Source organism: Pyrgilauda ruficollis, unplaced genomic scaffold (assembly GCF_017590135.1).
Source record: "Pyrgilauda ruficollis isolate IOZ18807 unplaced genomic scaffold, ASM1759013v1 scaffold87, whole genome shotgun sequence".
NCBI lineage: Eukaryota > Metazoa > Chordata > Aves > Passeriformes > Passeridae > Pyrgilauda > Pyrgilauda ruficollis.
In genome coordinates, this window is record NW_024530710.1 from 2,383,500 (window position 1) to 2,399,946 (window position 16,447).

The window sequence follows — 16,447 nt, forward strand, 5'->3', positions numbered from 1 at the left end:
AATAAATGAAGGAAAGCAAAAACCCCTGAACTAAACAACCCAACCTAACCCAAAAAAAACCCCAAGCAATTCAAAGGCAAGGACTCAGCACTTCCCATCAGGAGACCTATACCCCTCTATCTTCCAGCAATGGTCACCCTGGAAGAAAACGTCTCACCAGTCTTCTTCTTCTTCTGCCCCAGATTTTCTTGCTGAGGTCAATGTTTTATGGCATGGAATATCCCTTTGGCCAGTTTAGGTCAACTGTCCCTCCCAGTCTCTTGCCCATCCCTTGCCTGCTTGCTGGGGAAGATGAGTGGGGAAAAAAAAGTGAGCCCTGACACCGTGGAAATGTTATTCAGCAACAGCCACCACACTGGTGTGTTATCAAAATCACCATCAATCATGATCCCCCTTCTTTTTCATTGACACATGCACAGATGTCGTTCCCTTAGTCTGTGGGACATCTCCCAAACATCCATACAAGTGCAATCAATTAATTTGCTCCACGACTTGTGCTCCACCCAGTAGCTTTCCACATCAGATGGTTTTGCACAACACAACAGGAAACATTGGTAAACAGAGCATATTGCCTTTTGCCTTTTGCTATTTATTATACTTTTGGGCTTGAGCCACCTCCTGAGATGATGCTCTGAAATCTCTGCCTCCTGGCTCAATGGTGACCTCTTTCAGCATTCAGAGGCACTGGGATTCCTCATCTGAGCCCACTGTGTGATCAATCCTACTCCCTTATTCCATGCAGCTTCAGTAGCATTATGTGTAGAGGTGCCTCTTCCTATGAACATCTGTTACCTCTCAGACCCTTGATACCCTCCGCTCCAGAACCCCAGAGGTCCATCAGGTGTTTTCTGCCAGAGGTTCCAGGTGAGCACAGAGCTGGTCTGGGGGGGACTCTCTGGACAGGTCCAAGGGCTACCATACAAACTGTCCTGTCTGTCCTGCTGCTGTTTAGTGACCTTGTCTGGACACCAGGTGCTCACCAAAGCCACTCTTTCACTGCCCTTCCCAAATGGACAGAGAGTAAATTTAACAAAAGGCTTCTAGGGCAAGAGGACAGGTCAGTCCTAAGGATCACTCCTGAGATCACTCACCAGTTACCATCCAAGGCAAAACATTGTCACTGATGGCCTGAGCATTGGCCAGTGGTGGATCTGTCTTAGACCCAGCTGGCTTTGGCTCTGATGGACATGGGGGAAGCTTCTGGCAGCTTCTCACAGAAGCCCCCCACTAACAAAGTCTTGCATACACACTTCCAAAGTCTTGCTTGTGAATACACAAACTCAATACACTTAAAAATGTTCTTAAAGGTCACTTAATGGAAAGGACTCACAAGCTGTGATCCAGAATGTGCAGTTTCCAGAAATACACTATTTTTTTATTAATTGGTGGAAACTTGACATTTATTTTACTGATCACGTCCATGAGGATGTGATGATGCTGATCTTGCCATTACAAGCTTGGGGACATCTGTCCTGGAGAAGAATAGAAGGAAAGACTCCATGAGATTGTTCCCTGAGCCCTGGGATGACAGCAATGCAGGGGCCAAATGCCAGACTTGGCTCATGGTCATTGCCTTTATCATAGGCCTTTCAGGCAGAGCAGAACACAGTGATAAGCAGCACAGCAGTCACCACAACACTGGGTGTCACAGGGACAGCAGTGGGCTGTTCACCAGCTGCCAAGCACCCACCCAGCTCAGCAGCACAGGGGGAGGCTGAGATGAATAAAAGCAGGAAAATCTGTGGGTCAGATGAAGCTGGTTTCATGGGTGAAAAACAGAGGCAAAGACAGGCCACTGTGAGGCTGCTGCTTGGCTGGGGCTGTCCTGTGGCCACCAGCCACACGCTGTGGCACCTCCAGGACCATCTTAGTGACTGTCCTGAGTCTTTTTCTCCCTATCACAGAATTACAGATCCCAGAGTCACAGAACTGGTCAGGCTGGAAGGGACAGCAGTGGGTCATTGAGTCCAACCTCCTTGCTTAAGCAGGGTCATTCTAGAACACATTGCACAGGATTGTGTGTCTACTTGAATTAGTGGAGAGACTCCACACCCTCTTTAGGCAATGTTTCAGTGTAGGGTCACACACAAAAGTTATTCCTATTCAGCTGAAACTCCCCGTGCATTCTGCCCGTTCCCTCTTGTACTTCGCACCACCGAGCAGGGCCGGACCCATCCTCCTGACCCCTCCCTTCAGATACTCCGGGACGAGCTCCCCTCTCAGCCGCCTCTTCTGGGGCTGAACAGCCCCAGCTCCCTCAGCCTTGGCCGATACGAGAAATGCTCCAGTGCCTTAATTACCGCGGCCCGCCCGCTCCCAGCCCCGCTGCGCTGCGCCCTTGGCGTGTCCGCGCTGCCGGAGCTGGCAGGGGAGCCCCGCTGGAGAACGGGGGCCGGGTGTCGCTCCCCCCGCAGTGCGGGGCTGGGAGGCTCCGACCCCGCATCCCGGCACTCCCGCTCGGCAAGTGGGCTCGGGGTGGTGCAGGGAGCACCGCAGAAAGTCGCGGTGATAGCGACAATAGTTGCACAGAGAGGTTTTTGGGTTTTTTTCTTTTTGATAGTGACTGAGCTGCAAAATAAAATTAGAAGGCAGTTGTGACTGAAACTCATTGCTGTGAGTGCATAGAAATACTCAATATGGGGTTTTGTTTATTTTTTTGTTTGTGCTAATTTAATCGTCGGCCGATACGAGAAATGCTCCAGTGCCTTAATTAAACACCTTCCTTTCCCTCCGCTGGACAGCCCCCTCCGCTGTCTCTGTGGCAGTGTTGTTAGGCTGTGGCAGTGTTGTTAGGCTGTGGAGGTGTGTGGCGGTGCTAGGCTGTGGCCCTGTCCCACTGTCGCCGTCCCCAGCCGGGGCCGCCGCTCTTTGTCTGCCTCGCCCCCCGCCCCTGCGCAGTCACGTGCCGGGGGCGGGGCGCGTCGCGCGGCGGTGACGCGAGCGGGGCGCGGGCAGGATGGGGCGGTGAGGGGCGGCCGTGCCGGACAGCCCGCGGCAGCCGCGCCGGGCCCCGAGCGAGCCGAGCGGGCGGTAAGGGCCGGCAGCGCGGGGGAGGCGCGGGGGTAGCGAGGAGCTAATTTAATCGTACTTGTCCTTTAGGCCATGTTTATCTGTTCTTGATAAGGTAAGTTTTTCTTGGTTTGCCTTTTCTTCACCTGAGGAGAGCACATATGTCAACTATGGGTAAATTAAAATTTTGCTTAAAAATTATGTGAAGGAATTACAGTCTAGTAGAGTTCCAGAGATGAGCACTGTGTTTTTTTCTTATTATTTTTTGACTTAAGGTTGATGACAGATATTTTTGAAGCAAAAGAAATGTGAATAAAAGTATGTATGTAGGTTTTTTTATGCCTTTTTTGGGGGGGCCCTGACTGTATTTCTGTAAGCTAAGCAGTTAATATAAAATCAGGATCAAAATTTTGTATCTTTGCACCCTCTGGACTATATTTGCTGTAAATGACATATTTTAAACAACATAATGTATTTTAATGCAACTTCTTTCCTTCCTTAAAAGGTGGTGAAAAAGACAATATCAAGATGAGTAAAAAGCCTCCAAATCGTCCTGGAATCACATTTGAGATTGGTGCTCGTTTGGAGGCACTGGACTATTTGCAGAAATGGTATGGAAGACATTGTATAGTGTTTGCTGAGAGCATAATTATTTTGTGTAGTTTGTGTGCTTTTGATAATTGATTATAAAAATCAGTGCACCTATCAGTTGACAATTTCCACATGTGAACTTTATGAATTTCCATCTAAGTCTGTTAAAAGTGTTAGCTTTTAGGAAAATAGTCTCACTTCAGAAATCGAGCTAAACTTTTCTAGGGGTTTGTGTTTATTTGCTCTTGGTGGCTTGTGCAGATGTAGCAAGCAAAGAGCCTTCCTGAAGAAGTGTGGAATTCAGTGTCATGGCCGAGGTGATCCGTGTGTCAATGAGGCAAACTTCATGATCAAAGACTTCTTTTGTCTTCATTTGAAGGCATGCAAGGGGAGTTGTTTTGTATTCAGTTGTCACACTTGACAGGTTCACAAAACTGATTCTAAAAAAAAAAAAACCAAACCCACATCCTGAATTGGAGTTCATGGGATAGGCAGATACAGTTGTGTTTTTATTAAACAGCTAGAGGAATTAAGTGCTTAAAACTGTGACTCTGCAACCACCCAGGCATATTGTGAATTCAAAGACTGTGAAATGGAAGTTGTGGGCACAAGGACTGTGCTGCACAGCATGCGTGTTGTGAAAGGAGCTGTTCTGATGAAAAAAATTGTTAGTAAAAATTTTATTAAAGCAAGTGGGCTAATTTGTTGATGTGTGCTGGCCATGTTAGTTGAGTTTGAAAAATCCCTGGCTTTGTTAAAGTAGGTGACAGAAGTAGTTGATGCTTCTACTTAGAGGTTTTTTCTTAGCTGCTCTCTGATTTATTAAGGCTAGGAAATGTAGAGGTGTGTAGCTGCTTTCCTGGAGAGTTCAGCATGTTCCTGTAAATGTCTGATCCTTTTAACGCCAAGTGATGTGGGAGAGAAGTCTGTGTATTATTGACATGTCTGCTCCAGTGTTATGTGCTCTGGATAAAAAGTTTGGTCAAACTTTTTATTTGTAGAGCTTTGATTTTAGTTATAGGAAGAGTGTTTGTCTTAATAAATGGGCTCTAAAGGATTTGGTTTATAGAACTATTCTTGTTCTTACCTGTTACTGTAGACTGGGTTTTCAGCATACTGATTCTGTAACTGAATGGCAGGATAAGAAAAACATCCAAAATAGAGCAATAAAACTTTTTATAGCATCATCTGTGTCTAGAGATAATTTGTTATGTAATCAGGTAACAAAAATTAATATGTAAAAATAGCTTAACAGAATCAAAAAAATATCACTGAATATCCAGTGTGTGGTTTGTGTCAGACCTGCCCAGCTTTTTCCAGGGAAGGGTTGCATGTCAGTGTCGGAGTTCTTGTCTAGGTTTGGATTGTCAGGCATGGCCATGTCACAAGCTCTGCAGCTGAGTTGGTGGGTGTTTTCAGGAAGAACAGAATCTATCCTGGACTTTCCAGGATGTGATTTATTATATGTACACCAGGTAGACCCAGGTCAAGTTTAAACACGTGTAAATTTTTGTGGCGCCATATACAAAAGAAAGTTAATATCAAAATTTAGCAGTTGCAGCAATAATGAAAACAGGGCTGTATTTCAAGTGAACTTGAAATACAGTAATACTTAGTAATGCAAAATGAACTAATAATACAAAGCCAAGTACCTTGTGACAGAAAATCTACTGTTGTGCTATTATTAGGGTGTCAAGGGTTGCAATGATAGTCTATGGGATTTTTTTTAGTTGGCTTTCTGTTGCATAAGGGGGTGGTGGATGTTTTTAAAATTCTTTCTATATATAATCTGTATGCATTCTGCTCATTTGCATGCAGAAATACATACTTCAAAGAAAATAAACTTGCTGAACTTACATGAAATCTCTTTATTATTTTTTAACAAAAGCCAAATTGAAGAGCATTGGTATTGCTTAGCTCAGTCTTTCTGTAAGTGACAAATTGTGAACACTTGCTGAAAAATAGCCTTTAAAAGGATTTTATTTTTTTTCTCCATTTTTCTGAAAACTTGCTGTCATCTATCATCATGACTAGTTAAAATGTTAATCAAGAAAGGCTTTTAGAGGATGTAAGAAAAAATACAGTAAAATATGTTTTTGTTTTCTGAGGTACTTTTGCAGGTCTTTAATTTTCAACTATGTAGTAGTTGCTGAAATTGAACTCCTGGCATCTGATGTTTCATTTATGTTTTGTAAACTTTCAAGGCATCATCGGTGTACCTTGACTACTTACTGCTTTAAAGCCCTGCAGTTTTAAATGAAGTTTTTGCAGAGGGTGTTTGGATCACTGGTGTCATTTGTCATGTACCGTGACAGAGTAGAAGAAAGCCTGGTCAAACTGGTCAGCAAAGACAGGCTGTCAGTGAGCATGTTTATTTTTGCTTATTGCTCCTTTATCAAGTACAGCAATTATGCTGTTGAAGGGGATCATCTTGCATGAAGAACTTGTACCACTTGTTCCATTTAAATTTGCTAAAGCAAACTATGAACTGCAGCTCTAATCAAAACTGATCATCTGTCAGCAGATAATAAATGAGATGGGATTGAAAATTACAATATAAAATAGAAAATTATTAAGTATGTTGAAATGATCAGGAGCTGGAAGAGTGTATGACCTATGAAGAGGGAGGGAGGAAATTATTTCTTTAGCTTGGGGAAGGCTTCAGAAATCCTACTATCAGCCTTCTGATACCTACAGGGCTTTCATCAACAAGTCTTAGCCAAACCCTACAGGTAGTTAGAGAACAAGACAACAGGCACAAACTGAAATGGGATATTCAGACTAGGTTCAAGGAGAATTTTTTTCCTGTTGGGACAGTCAGGCAGTGGATCAGGTTGCCTGAAGAGTTTGTGGAGTCTCCATCATGGGAGTTTTTCAAGACTGGAAAACCTGGCCTGTTGCCATAGCTGACCCTGCTTTGAGTGGGAGGTTGGACTAGAGGCTTTCTGAGGTTCCTTTCAGTTTGAATTCCCCTGTGATCTCATACAAAAACTGATACATGTGCATGCACCCTCTTCTGCCTCTCTTTGCTGACAGAGCAAGTGAAAAAGCAGTAGAGCTGCACTTACCTGCAAGTGCATGTCTGTGTGTAAGACAGTTCTTGAGCTGACAGCTCCCACAAGTAGGACACTGTCCCTGCAAAGCTGGTGTATTTAAAGATGCATCTCTTCCTTTTTTAATATTTTTGTGTGGGTTTTTTTGGCTGTAGCTCTCTACTGGTTGTCCTGTAAGCAGCAGATACTGATTTGAAAAAACCCTGTTGTTTTTCTGAGACCATAGTCTTTAATTTGCTCAATCTAAACTCTTAAGTTAGGTAATAAAGTACAGATAGATGGCCCTGGTTTCTGGAATGGAAACAGCCCTCTAAAATAGGTTAGTTATTGTAACAACAGTACTACCTCTTGGTATATTTGATTATCTGGCTGGATTTCCACACACTTCCCCCACCCCAGTATGGAGGAGGTCTTTTCCCTGAAAGACTTGGAGAAATTTTACTTGGTACAGTCCTTGCTTTGGATTTCAGTTGACTGGGTTACTTGGTAAGTGTTAGAAAGGGAAGTGAAGTCTGCTTTATATTTAATACAATATATGTATAATAAATGTAGGTACCCAGGAATAGATGTTTGCAGATTTTGCAGACACTAGAACGCTGTTTGTGGGAAGTCAGTACGGAGGGTATTTGGTTTCATGTCCTCTATGAGGTAGAAGGAAGCACTTTTTAAACCAGCATTAGAAAGGCAAGAAGTGTGAGTGTGTTTGTAGACTTTATAGAGTGTATAGATACAAACTTGGGCAGATTTACTAATGTTTTTTTATTCCTTTTTACAGTCTGAAATGCCTATTGTCTCATTTCACCACCTTTTGGTCACTTTTGAAGGGTTAAAAGGATGATGAAAAAAAAGGTGCCGGTTGTTAATGGGTCTTGAGTGCATTGGGGAAAATATTTTTTTTTTTACACTGTCAAGAAGTGAAGTGGGAAGTTTTCAATTATTTTTTATTGTATGAATGTTAGAACACTGTTGTTGCCTGACCAGGGCTTCATAGTATTAGTTTTTAAGCCATATCAAATTCTGAGGCTTTCCAAAAATATTGCATAATTCTAATGGGTTGGAAGTGCCAAGATTGGAACCTGAGAATGGAGGGCAGGCAATGTGTAAACTGGGCAGGTAAATTCAGCTAACAGCAGTTCTCTCGTTTGCTCTTGGAAAAGCAAGAGCAAACCCCCTGAAATTTGGATGAAACTTCATTTCTGATTACTACATGCTCTTTCCAGCAGCTTTTTGAAAAATCACACCCAAAATTTGCAGAATATTATTTCTTCCCATAAAAGAAATTCCTTGATTATTGAATTTCAGTGTGCTGGTCTGAGGTTTTTTCTTTTCTTTTCAGTGAAGACTTGTCCCTCAAATTTCAGAGTGGAATTTTTCTGGTTTGTTCTGATGAAGTGTTGTCAGATCCAGTTGTATATCAGTTTCATTGTGATGACTTAGTGTGGCTTACTTGCTGGGGGAATTAACCTGACTGGGAAGTTGTTTTGGCCTTAGATATTACTATTCTTTGGTACTGTAAAGAATGATATTTGTGTCTCCCTTTGCAGTACTTCTTCAAATGCCTGATTATAACTTTGTGATGGAAGTAACTTCTGCATAAAAGTTCTGAAGTGTAAGAGGTGTAATCATCTTCATGTTAATCTTTTTAATTAATGAAATAGATTCTTTTCAGTTAAAGTACAAAATCACCAGAAAGATCTTTTTGTGCAGGGGATAATTTAAGTTCTGCAATAGATATGTTCTGGTCTTTTCCACTGTGGGATCAGTATTGTGAAATATTACTGTTTGTACATATTTGTGGCACAATGTGTGGCTAAATTTAGTGGATATTGGGAATAATAGTTTGTTGCTAAATACTGAGTTGTGTTTGGGTTACCTAATAACCAATTGCATATGGCTTGGGCAGTTCCATCTCTAAGGACATATAATGGATTTTTAGAAAGATGATAGCAGAAATTGTATTTAGCAAAGAGAAATTAACCTATAAATACCTTGAGCTTCATGTCTTATATAAAGTCATCTCTAATGAGAATTAAAATTTTGCACATCTTCTTTTATTAACTGATGCTTTTTCTCTTTTGAGTTTGTATATATATTAATGTCTCGATTCTTGTCTTGCTCAATTGTCTTTATAATTATCTTAATTTTAAAATGTTTGTCTCTAAACTGTGCTCTGCATCTTACTTTCCCCTCTTACATGGTTTGCTCTTTCCATGTCAGTGCTGTGTTTTCCCAGTTTATCCCTCCTGTTTTCTTCTCACGGAGTGCTTGGAATGATGTCTTGGCTGCTGCTGACCAGAGAAAGCTGCCGGCCTAACAAGGGAGCTGCTATAGGGATGCGCCATAGTGGGAGCAGAGTGTTTGCATTGGAGATATGTAGGAAAAGGAGAATTCTCTTTCAGCTGGTTGGCCCTGAATTTTGTAAAACAACCATAGTTTTGCATCACTGGTGGCGAGCGTGCAATAAACCTAAAATTCCCAGCTGTACTGGGAAAGGGCATCACTGTTCTTGGCTTCCATTTCTGATTGCTGCAAAATGAACTTTCTCTGCTCTTGCTTTTCTGGTGTTTTTCCTTCTTTCCCTCTGTTAAATATCTTCTGTGTCCTCCTTCTACTTGGAACTCCATTAGGTTACATTGTTTCTATCACACTTGCTGTTGTAACAGTAACTTGACTTTTTCCTCTGCTTTGCTCCTCTTCCTGCGTATTTTGATGTTTTAGTGTCAAGTTCTAAGTCTGAAACTGGAACACTCCGGAAGATGAAAAAAACCTAGAAATTTTATAATAAATTTTCTGATAATAAAATTTCTAAGTGTAGCAGCACATGGACTTAAAGTATAATCAGAGGCAGGGCTTAGGGAAACCATCTCATGGCTGACTTATTTTCTTGAAGCCTTGTTCAAAGTTAAACCAGAATGTTGCTGCTGGGATACAAGTTTGACCCAAGAGTTTTACAAACTGTTTTAATGCTGTACATCATCAGCTCCACCTTTCTTGTTAGATTGTTATTGTCAGTCTGCTTTAGAGGGGGAAGAGAGGCTGATCTTGTTTCTTTGAAAGACTTGAAAAAGTGACTTGAAAAAGATTTTATTAGGGGAGTGGCAAATGAGAGGCTTCAGTTTTAGACTATGACTTCGTGGGTTTTTTGGGAAGTTCAACGAGAAAAAGATGGGGTCTTAAAGAATGGATATAAAAATATTTAGTGTTTCTGAAATATATGGACGAGAGAAATGCAACAAGAGCTTGGAGTGTCTGTGAATTTTGATGTGAAGGGTGAAATATGGCTGCAGTAGTAACCTAGAAATCAGAGATTTTCTTATTCAGTAGCTCCTGAGATATTTTAATGTTGGGAAGCTGTATACATGACTGCAGTTGAAGAAGTAGGACAGGAGAAAAGAAGGAGCAAATTGAGATTGACATCTTTTGTTTTAATGTGCAGGTCCAAGTAGTAAGAAATAAGGAAGGTCTGTACTTCCTGGTAACTTACATTTTAGTCAGAACATAGTGTTAGAGACTCCTTTAAGAGCACAGTCAGTATTTTGGAGAGATTATATTCAAAATTGATGATGTTGACAGGTTCCCAATATATGTCAGTTGCCTTTCTAGCTAAAGAATTTGCAGTAGGATTGGAAATTAGTTGCTCAAGGTCTGCTCTTTTACTATTGGTTCACAGTAGTACTTGTTCTGAAAACAGGTTGTGAAAGTTAAAGGCAGCTGTCCTTTTCCTGTGGTCTTTCTTTTCCATACACATTAACTTTAGAACAGCCCTAATTTAAATGCTGTTAAAAAAAAAAAAATCAGTGATGTAATTAACTTCCTTTTTTTTTTTTAGGAGATTCTATGCACTTTTGAATATGTTTCAATACTTCTCTGAAGGGCAGAAGGAGCTGAATTCTGCCTGATTCCAATTTTCAATGTTGTTTATAGATTCTTGAACTAAATGTTATCCAATCCTTTCAGTTACTTAGCCTTTTTCAGACTTAGAGAGTTTTCAGTACAAAGTGTTCATACAACTTTCTGAAAGGTCACGTAGGCACTATTGTATGTAAACTAAGACAGAAACCTTTGAGACTTAGCAGCTTGTGTTTAACACTCCAGGTATCCATCTCGAATTGAGAAGATAGATTATGAAGAGGGGAAGATGTTGGTGCATTTTGAACGCTGGAGCCATCGCTACGATGAGTGGATTTACTGGGACAGCAACAGGTTGCGACCTTTGGAGCGACCAGCATTGAGGAAAGAGGGGCTGAAGGATGATGAAGAATTTGTTGTAAGTGGTACATTTATTTTGTTTTGGACTTTTGTAAACTGCTCTACTTGTTTTCCTGCATTAAATCTCTCGAGCACATAATACTTAATTTTTAAGGAAAAAAAAAATGGAAATTATTTAAATATTAATTACTAAATTTGTTTAAAATAGGATTTTAAACCTGGAGAAGAAGTCCTAGCTCGTTGGACAGACTGTCGATATTACCCTGCAAAGATTGAAGCAATTAATAAAGAGGGTATGTATTGCAATGGTCCATTGGTAAGGTCTGCTTGAAAATGCTGTGCTGTAGATTTAGTCTGCTTAAAAAAATTGATATGGCTATGAAGTTTTCCACTCTGCCCCAGTATTAAGTGAAAATGTTTTTTATATCATATTTAGTTAAATGTTTGTCTTTTATCTGTATCAAATTTGAAAAGTGGAATTTCTCCTAGAAGACAAAAAGTTTTTTTAAAATGTTGTTACTGTTTCAATGATCAGAAGTTCCTGTGCACAGTCTTAGGACTATTTTGTACTATTGCTAATTTGAGTTATAGTTCTATTTAGATTTTCATAATTTCATCATTGTTTTAATTCTTATTATTGAAGAAAAACAATGGAAATAGAAAAATAAGGGGACACAGATTAAATACTTCACAATGGTGATATTTCTAATGAACATAAGAAATTGACATTTTTACTGTAGTTTAGAGCAAATGAGGACTTGGATGTAAGTTGAACTGTTTCCCTAGTGTGGCACCTTAAATATTACATAACTATTTCAATGAATTATGAGCAGAAGTGACAATAGCTTAAACATACTTGGAATTGCCCAGCTGGACAAAGAGTAACAGTATTAAAGCAGGGTTTCTGTCATTTGTGTTTTTTTGTACCTCTCTTGATCCTGTGTAGTGGTAACATCTGGTTACTCTTGTCATACAAAGTAGCATGCAAAACAGAGCTTTCATAGTAACAAAGTGTGTTTGTTTCTTAACTACTCATAGTGATTCCATCAATCCATTCTAGGAACATTTACAGTGCAATTCTATGATGGTGTTATTCGATGTCTTAAAAGGATGCATATCAAATCTATGCCAGAGGATGCAAAAGGGCAGGTAAGAATACTTAAAGTAATTGCTTTGTTAGGTTTCGTGTAGTTGTTTGGGTTTTCATTGTTTGGTTTGTTTGGTTTGGTTGTTTTTTGTTTTTTTTTTGGTTTTTTTTTTCTATCAGACAGTAGAAGTGTCAGTAGCATAACTAGATTTAGATTAGTCTTTATTCTAGGCCCTGCACTGCCTTGCTTCACCAGTTTATGGATGATGCCTCAGAGTGTGCTGCTCAAGTGGCCTTGCCTCACTGAAATGTCTGGCTGCTGGACACTCCATTGCCAACTAATCTCTTCACAAAGCCTTGTCTTACAGAGTTTGCAAAACCAGAGGCATCCAATGACTTTCCATCTCGTGTCTTTTCAGGAAAAAAGCTTTAGCTTATCAGCAGTCTGTGCTGCTGATTTTTTTTATTTTATTTATTCCCCATCCTCTGCCTATGTCTTTTGTTTGCTACTATGAGAACTTTTTGCCCACATGTTCTTACAAACATGACTTTGGGGATTTTTCCCCCTGTATCAGAACTTTCAGGCAATCAGACAGATAAGTATTTCTTGTCTCTTATAATGTCCAGTTGCTGTTAAAGGAGAGATGCTGAACAGAAGTTGAGGGAGACTATGAAATAGAGGACATGATTTAGTCACTAGGCCTATCTTTACTTGTGAAAGGGAAACATCATTGAAAACTCTTACATGCTTTCAGTGCAAATGCCATTGCATTTATTTTGCATGGTAACTGTGTTTAATATTTAATGAGAAATTACTCCACTGAAACTATTTGAGACAAAATCCATGAAAACTGGTCTTTATTTGCTCTTAGTTTTCTTCAGAATACTTTTAACTTTGCAGACTTCAAATATTTCATAATTACCATGGTAGCCATCCATATTGTGACCAGGGCAGATGGATAATTGAATTGGCTTGAAAGCATCTCCACATCCTGGCCTCCTGGGTAAAGGTAGCTGTATGGTAGGGTTGATCCACTATGCAAGGGACACTGGAACTTAGTGCAGACATCACTGCATTATTTAAAAGGTGTTTCTTGAAGGAGATTAAACTGAAATCTATAGTCACACTAACCCTGGCTTCTTGCTGCAGTCTTACAGTAACTCTGTTGAACCAGTGTCCGGTATTTCAAGGAATACTGTCAGTACAACAGTAAATTAGGAAGCTTGAGTGTTTCTTTTTACTTCATAAAAAGCAAAACCTGGGTAATGTGATTGTGACAGAAAAGAAATAAGCCTTTTGTGACAGTGGAAAGAGCTCCCTGATTCTGTCCTGTGCCTTTTCTAGGGAGCAATGTTGTGTCTAATCTTTAGCTACTACTCTTTAGGCTGCAGGCAATTTCAGCTTTAAAAAAAAAGAGTAAATCCATTACTTCACAACCATTACGTTGTCCAGACTTGTTTGGTGGCAGTCCAGCTCATCTGTTATTTTTAATTTTTCTCAGTAGTTGAGAGTTATGGTGCCACTTATGCATCTTGGGGGTTGAATGTAGGCTGCTTCAATCTTGAGAAGGAATTGGGGGCACAAATTTCTGAGATGGATTTAGAATTTTTAAGTTGTCTGGATACAAGAACACCTCCAACTCTGCTTTCTGTAATGCTGATTGGTACTAGTTATAGCATTTAATCCTGCAAAATAAGAAATAAGCATGAAAGTCTGTAGCTTTCAAAGGCAAAGATATAATTTTTCTTGCAACTTCTTTTGCAGGTAGTGCAATGGAAAAATGTTTGTTTTTCTCAATGGTTTTGTGTTTTTTCAGGATAAAAACATGAACTAAGATTTGGTTGATAATCAGTTATTTGAGACTGAGCTTTGTTTAAGCCTCAGACTCCCATGGATATTTTTGTTTTTTTGAATTATGTTTTTTGTAAGAAAATATTCACTAAAATTTATGTATAGGTTACAAAAGTGCCAAGACTGTAAACTGATTTGAAAAATTAAGTAGAATTGTCAGATGCAGCACTTCATGCTTCATTTAAACTTATAACCTGTATTTTCCTTGTATCCAAACTAAAAAATACATTTCCAGAGATGAGTGTAAACTTAAGATACTTCAAGTTCTAGTACACCAATAAATTAAGAAAATTTTAAGATCTTTGTGGAAGGTGTGTTCTAAGTATACAGAATTCAAATTACTTGGAGAGAGATAGAGATTAGTTAATACTTTGATTTGAGCTTAGTGTGAAGGAAAAGACTGTAGGTGCTATAACACTCAAACTATTTCTGAGTTGCAGCAGAAGTGTGTTTTAATAAAATTCAGTAATGAGGGTAGAAAAGCAAAATTTTTAAAGAGTGAAAAATATTTGTCTCAGTGCAATGAGTGTTGAGGCTCAGCTGTGGTTCAGATAAGCACAAATTATTCAAAATCACACAGATCTGTGACTAACGTAGTACAGAGAGGGGAAAAAAGGGATATTGAGACTGCCCTTGTGAGAGCACATATGAAGTGTTTGGATAACTTACTTTTTCTGTTTCATGTTTTTTGTTTTATCTTCGATGTAATCAGGCGCGCGAGAGGGAGCAGATAGCGCCGGAGCTGAGATTAGTGACGGAAATCGAACCAAAAGAAGTGAGTTTTGAGGAGGGATTTGAAGGAGAGGGAGGGGACTTGGCACACAGGAAGAGGAAGCTGAGGAAAAAGCATGGATTTGCGAATGGGCCAGAGGAAAAAAGAAGATGTGGCAGGAGACAATGTGAGCCAAGATGTAGGTGGGGCAGACTGTGTAGAATTGAAAGGTGAGGGTAAGGAATCCAGGCTTGATGTGGAATCAGCCAGTCTATAGATTAATGTTTTATGTATGTGTATGTATGAACGTGTGGGAGTTGGAAGTTATGGTGTGACAGAAGAGGAAAAAGCAGCTGAATCCTTAGTACTGGGGAGAAGCAAAAAGGTGGTGGTTGTAGGCAGGTGGAGGGAGAGCGATGTATGTGTGAATTCTGCTACTGACGCAAGGGTTGGATTTTGGAAATTATTCTCGTTTTGCCTTCCCACTGTTGCAGGATTATGGTTACACAAGGAATATTTTAAAATACAAGTTTTTTAGCCAATTGATGTGTAAGGCCGTTAAGTAATTTCTGCTGATGTATTTCTTGATCGTGCAATTTCCTATGTTTTGATTTAGTGAATCTAATTAGCATAATGACAGTTTTCCTCAGTAGTCATAAAGTAATGCTTTGTTTTCTAACTGCTGTGGGTCATTACTATTCTCCCGTCAATTTTCTCAGCTTACTTGAAAGCTGAATTTTAGTAAGAAAGAAAAAGAAGGAAACACATTTTTGGATGTATTTTATTTTATATTTTTTTAAAGTTGCATATGTAAATCAGAAGCTCACTGAGGTGAGATACTGAGGGAAGTGGGAAATCAGGCTGGATGATGCAGAGTAGCTGGTTCAGTTACACAACTACTTCCAGTAGAGAGACAATGTCAGGAAATGAAAGAAAAGTAGGGAAAACTTCTCTTAGAAGGATTTTGCTTTTACTCTGTTAATTTCAAATGTGTTCATATTTGGGCCTTTGGCTTTGTATGATCTGGGAAATTGTCCTACTGTTAAATTTTATATCTAATTTCTGTGATATCTATGATATTTAGCGTCCTGCTATTATGGTTGATGGAATAGATATACTATTAGCCTGAGGCAGATTTCAGAATTTATCATGCTTTAGGATCTCACTATTATTCTTCAATTGTTTTGTTAATTTCTTGGTAAAAATTCTGAAAAAGACACAAATGTATCCTTTTGAAGGAGGAATTCTGTGTGCTCTACAAAAAAAATATAGTCACCTTACCATCTTAGATGCTAAATAATTCTCACATGTCAGGAGCTGTGCTGCTGAGCAATCACTCAGCGGTAATTCAAGGTTAAAAAGCAGGCATTAACTGAGTCATTTTAGTGCCTGTATGTTTACTCCAGAGTCAAAACAAAAATGGACCCACAGAGTTTCAGAACAATTCAGAATCACAAAATTGTTTTAAGTTGGAAGGAATCTCTTGTCATAATCTTGTCCATCCCAACTGCTTCAGGTTCTCTTCACTGAGTTTAAATTTGTTAATTATGTTAATCTTGGAAAAAAGTATAACTGTCACCATAATGAGTGTGTCTCTTCTCTGGTTTCTGAATGTTCAACCTTTGTTTGCTTCATTGTTATGTGTCCTGCTACTGTAAACTCCATGCTGTAAGAACAGTGTCCAAGCAGTGAAATGAAATACAAAGAAAACCACAAAACTCCTTTCCATGTTGCACCAGCTGCACTTAGACCAGGATACTTGATTCAGCATCGTCTTTTGAAGCTTGGTATCTTCTGAAAGCTTTTGATTCCAGGGTGCTTAGCTTGACTGAAAATTAGGATGCTCTTTAGAAGCTGTTTTGATGCAGGCTGCAGTACTTCCCCTTCCCACTTTCTTCATAAGATCTAATCTCCAGCCATGTTACTGATCCTCT

The 16,447-nt window shown here is 39.7% G+C and overlaps 1 protein-coding gene across 4 annotated transcripts in view; it reads left to right on the forward strand.

Moving 5' to 3' along the window:
- The first annotated feature begins 2,919 nt into the window (after window positions 1-2,919).
- Window positions 2,920-16,447, forward strand: part of PHF20L1 (PHD finger protein 20 like 1) — a 59,140-nt gene continuing 45,612 nt past the window's right edge. For 2 of the 4 annotated variants that reach the window (XM_041488077.1, XM_041488078.1), the window contains exons 1-6: window positions 2,920-3,030; window positions 3,515-3,620; window positions 10,749-10,920; window positions 11,071-11,155; window positions 11,923-12,011; window positions 14,514-14,576. In XM_041488077.1, coding sequence (XP_041344011.1) covers window positions 3,538-3,620; window positions 10,749-10,920; window positions 11,071-11,155; window positions 11,923-12,011; window positions 14,514-14,576 — 492 coding nt within the window. In that variant the 5' untranslated portion in view covers window positions 2,920-3,030; window positions 3,515-3,537. The remainder of the gene's footprint in view (window positions 3,031-3,514; window positions 3,621-10,748; window positions 10,921-11,070; window positions 11,156-11,922; window positions 12,012-14,513; window positions 14,577-16,447) is intronic. The other 2 variants (XM_041488079.1, XM_041488080.1) reach the window with 1 other exon arrangement.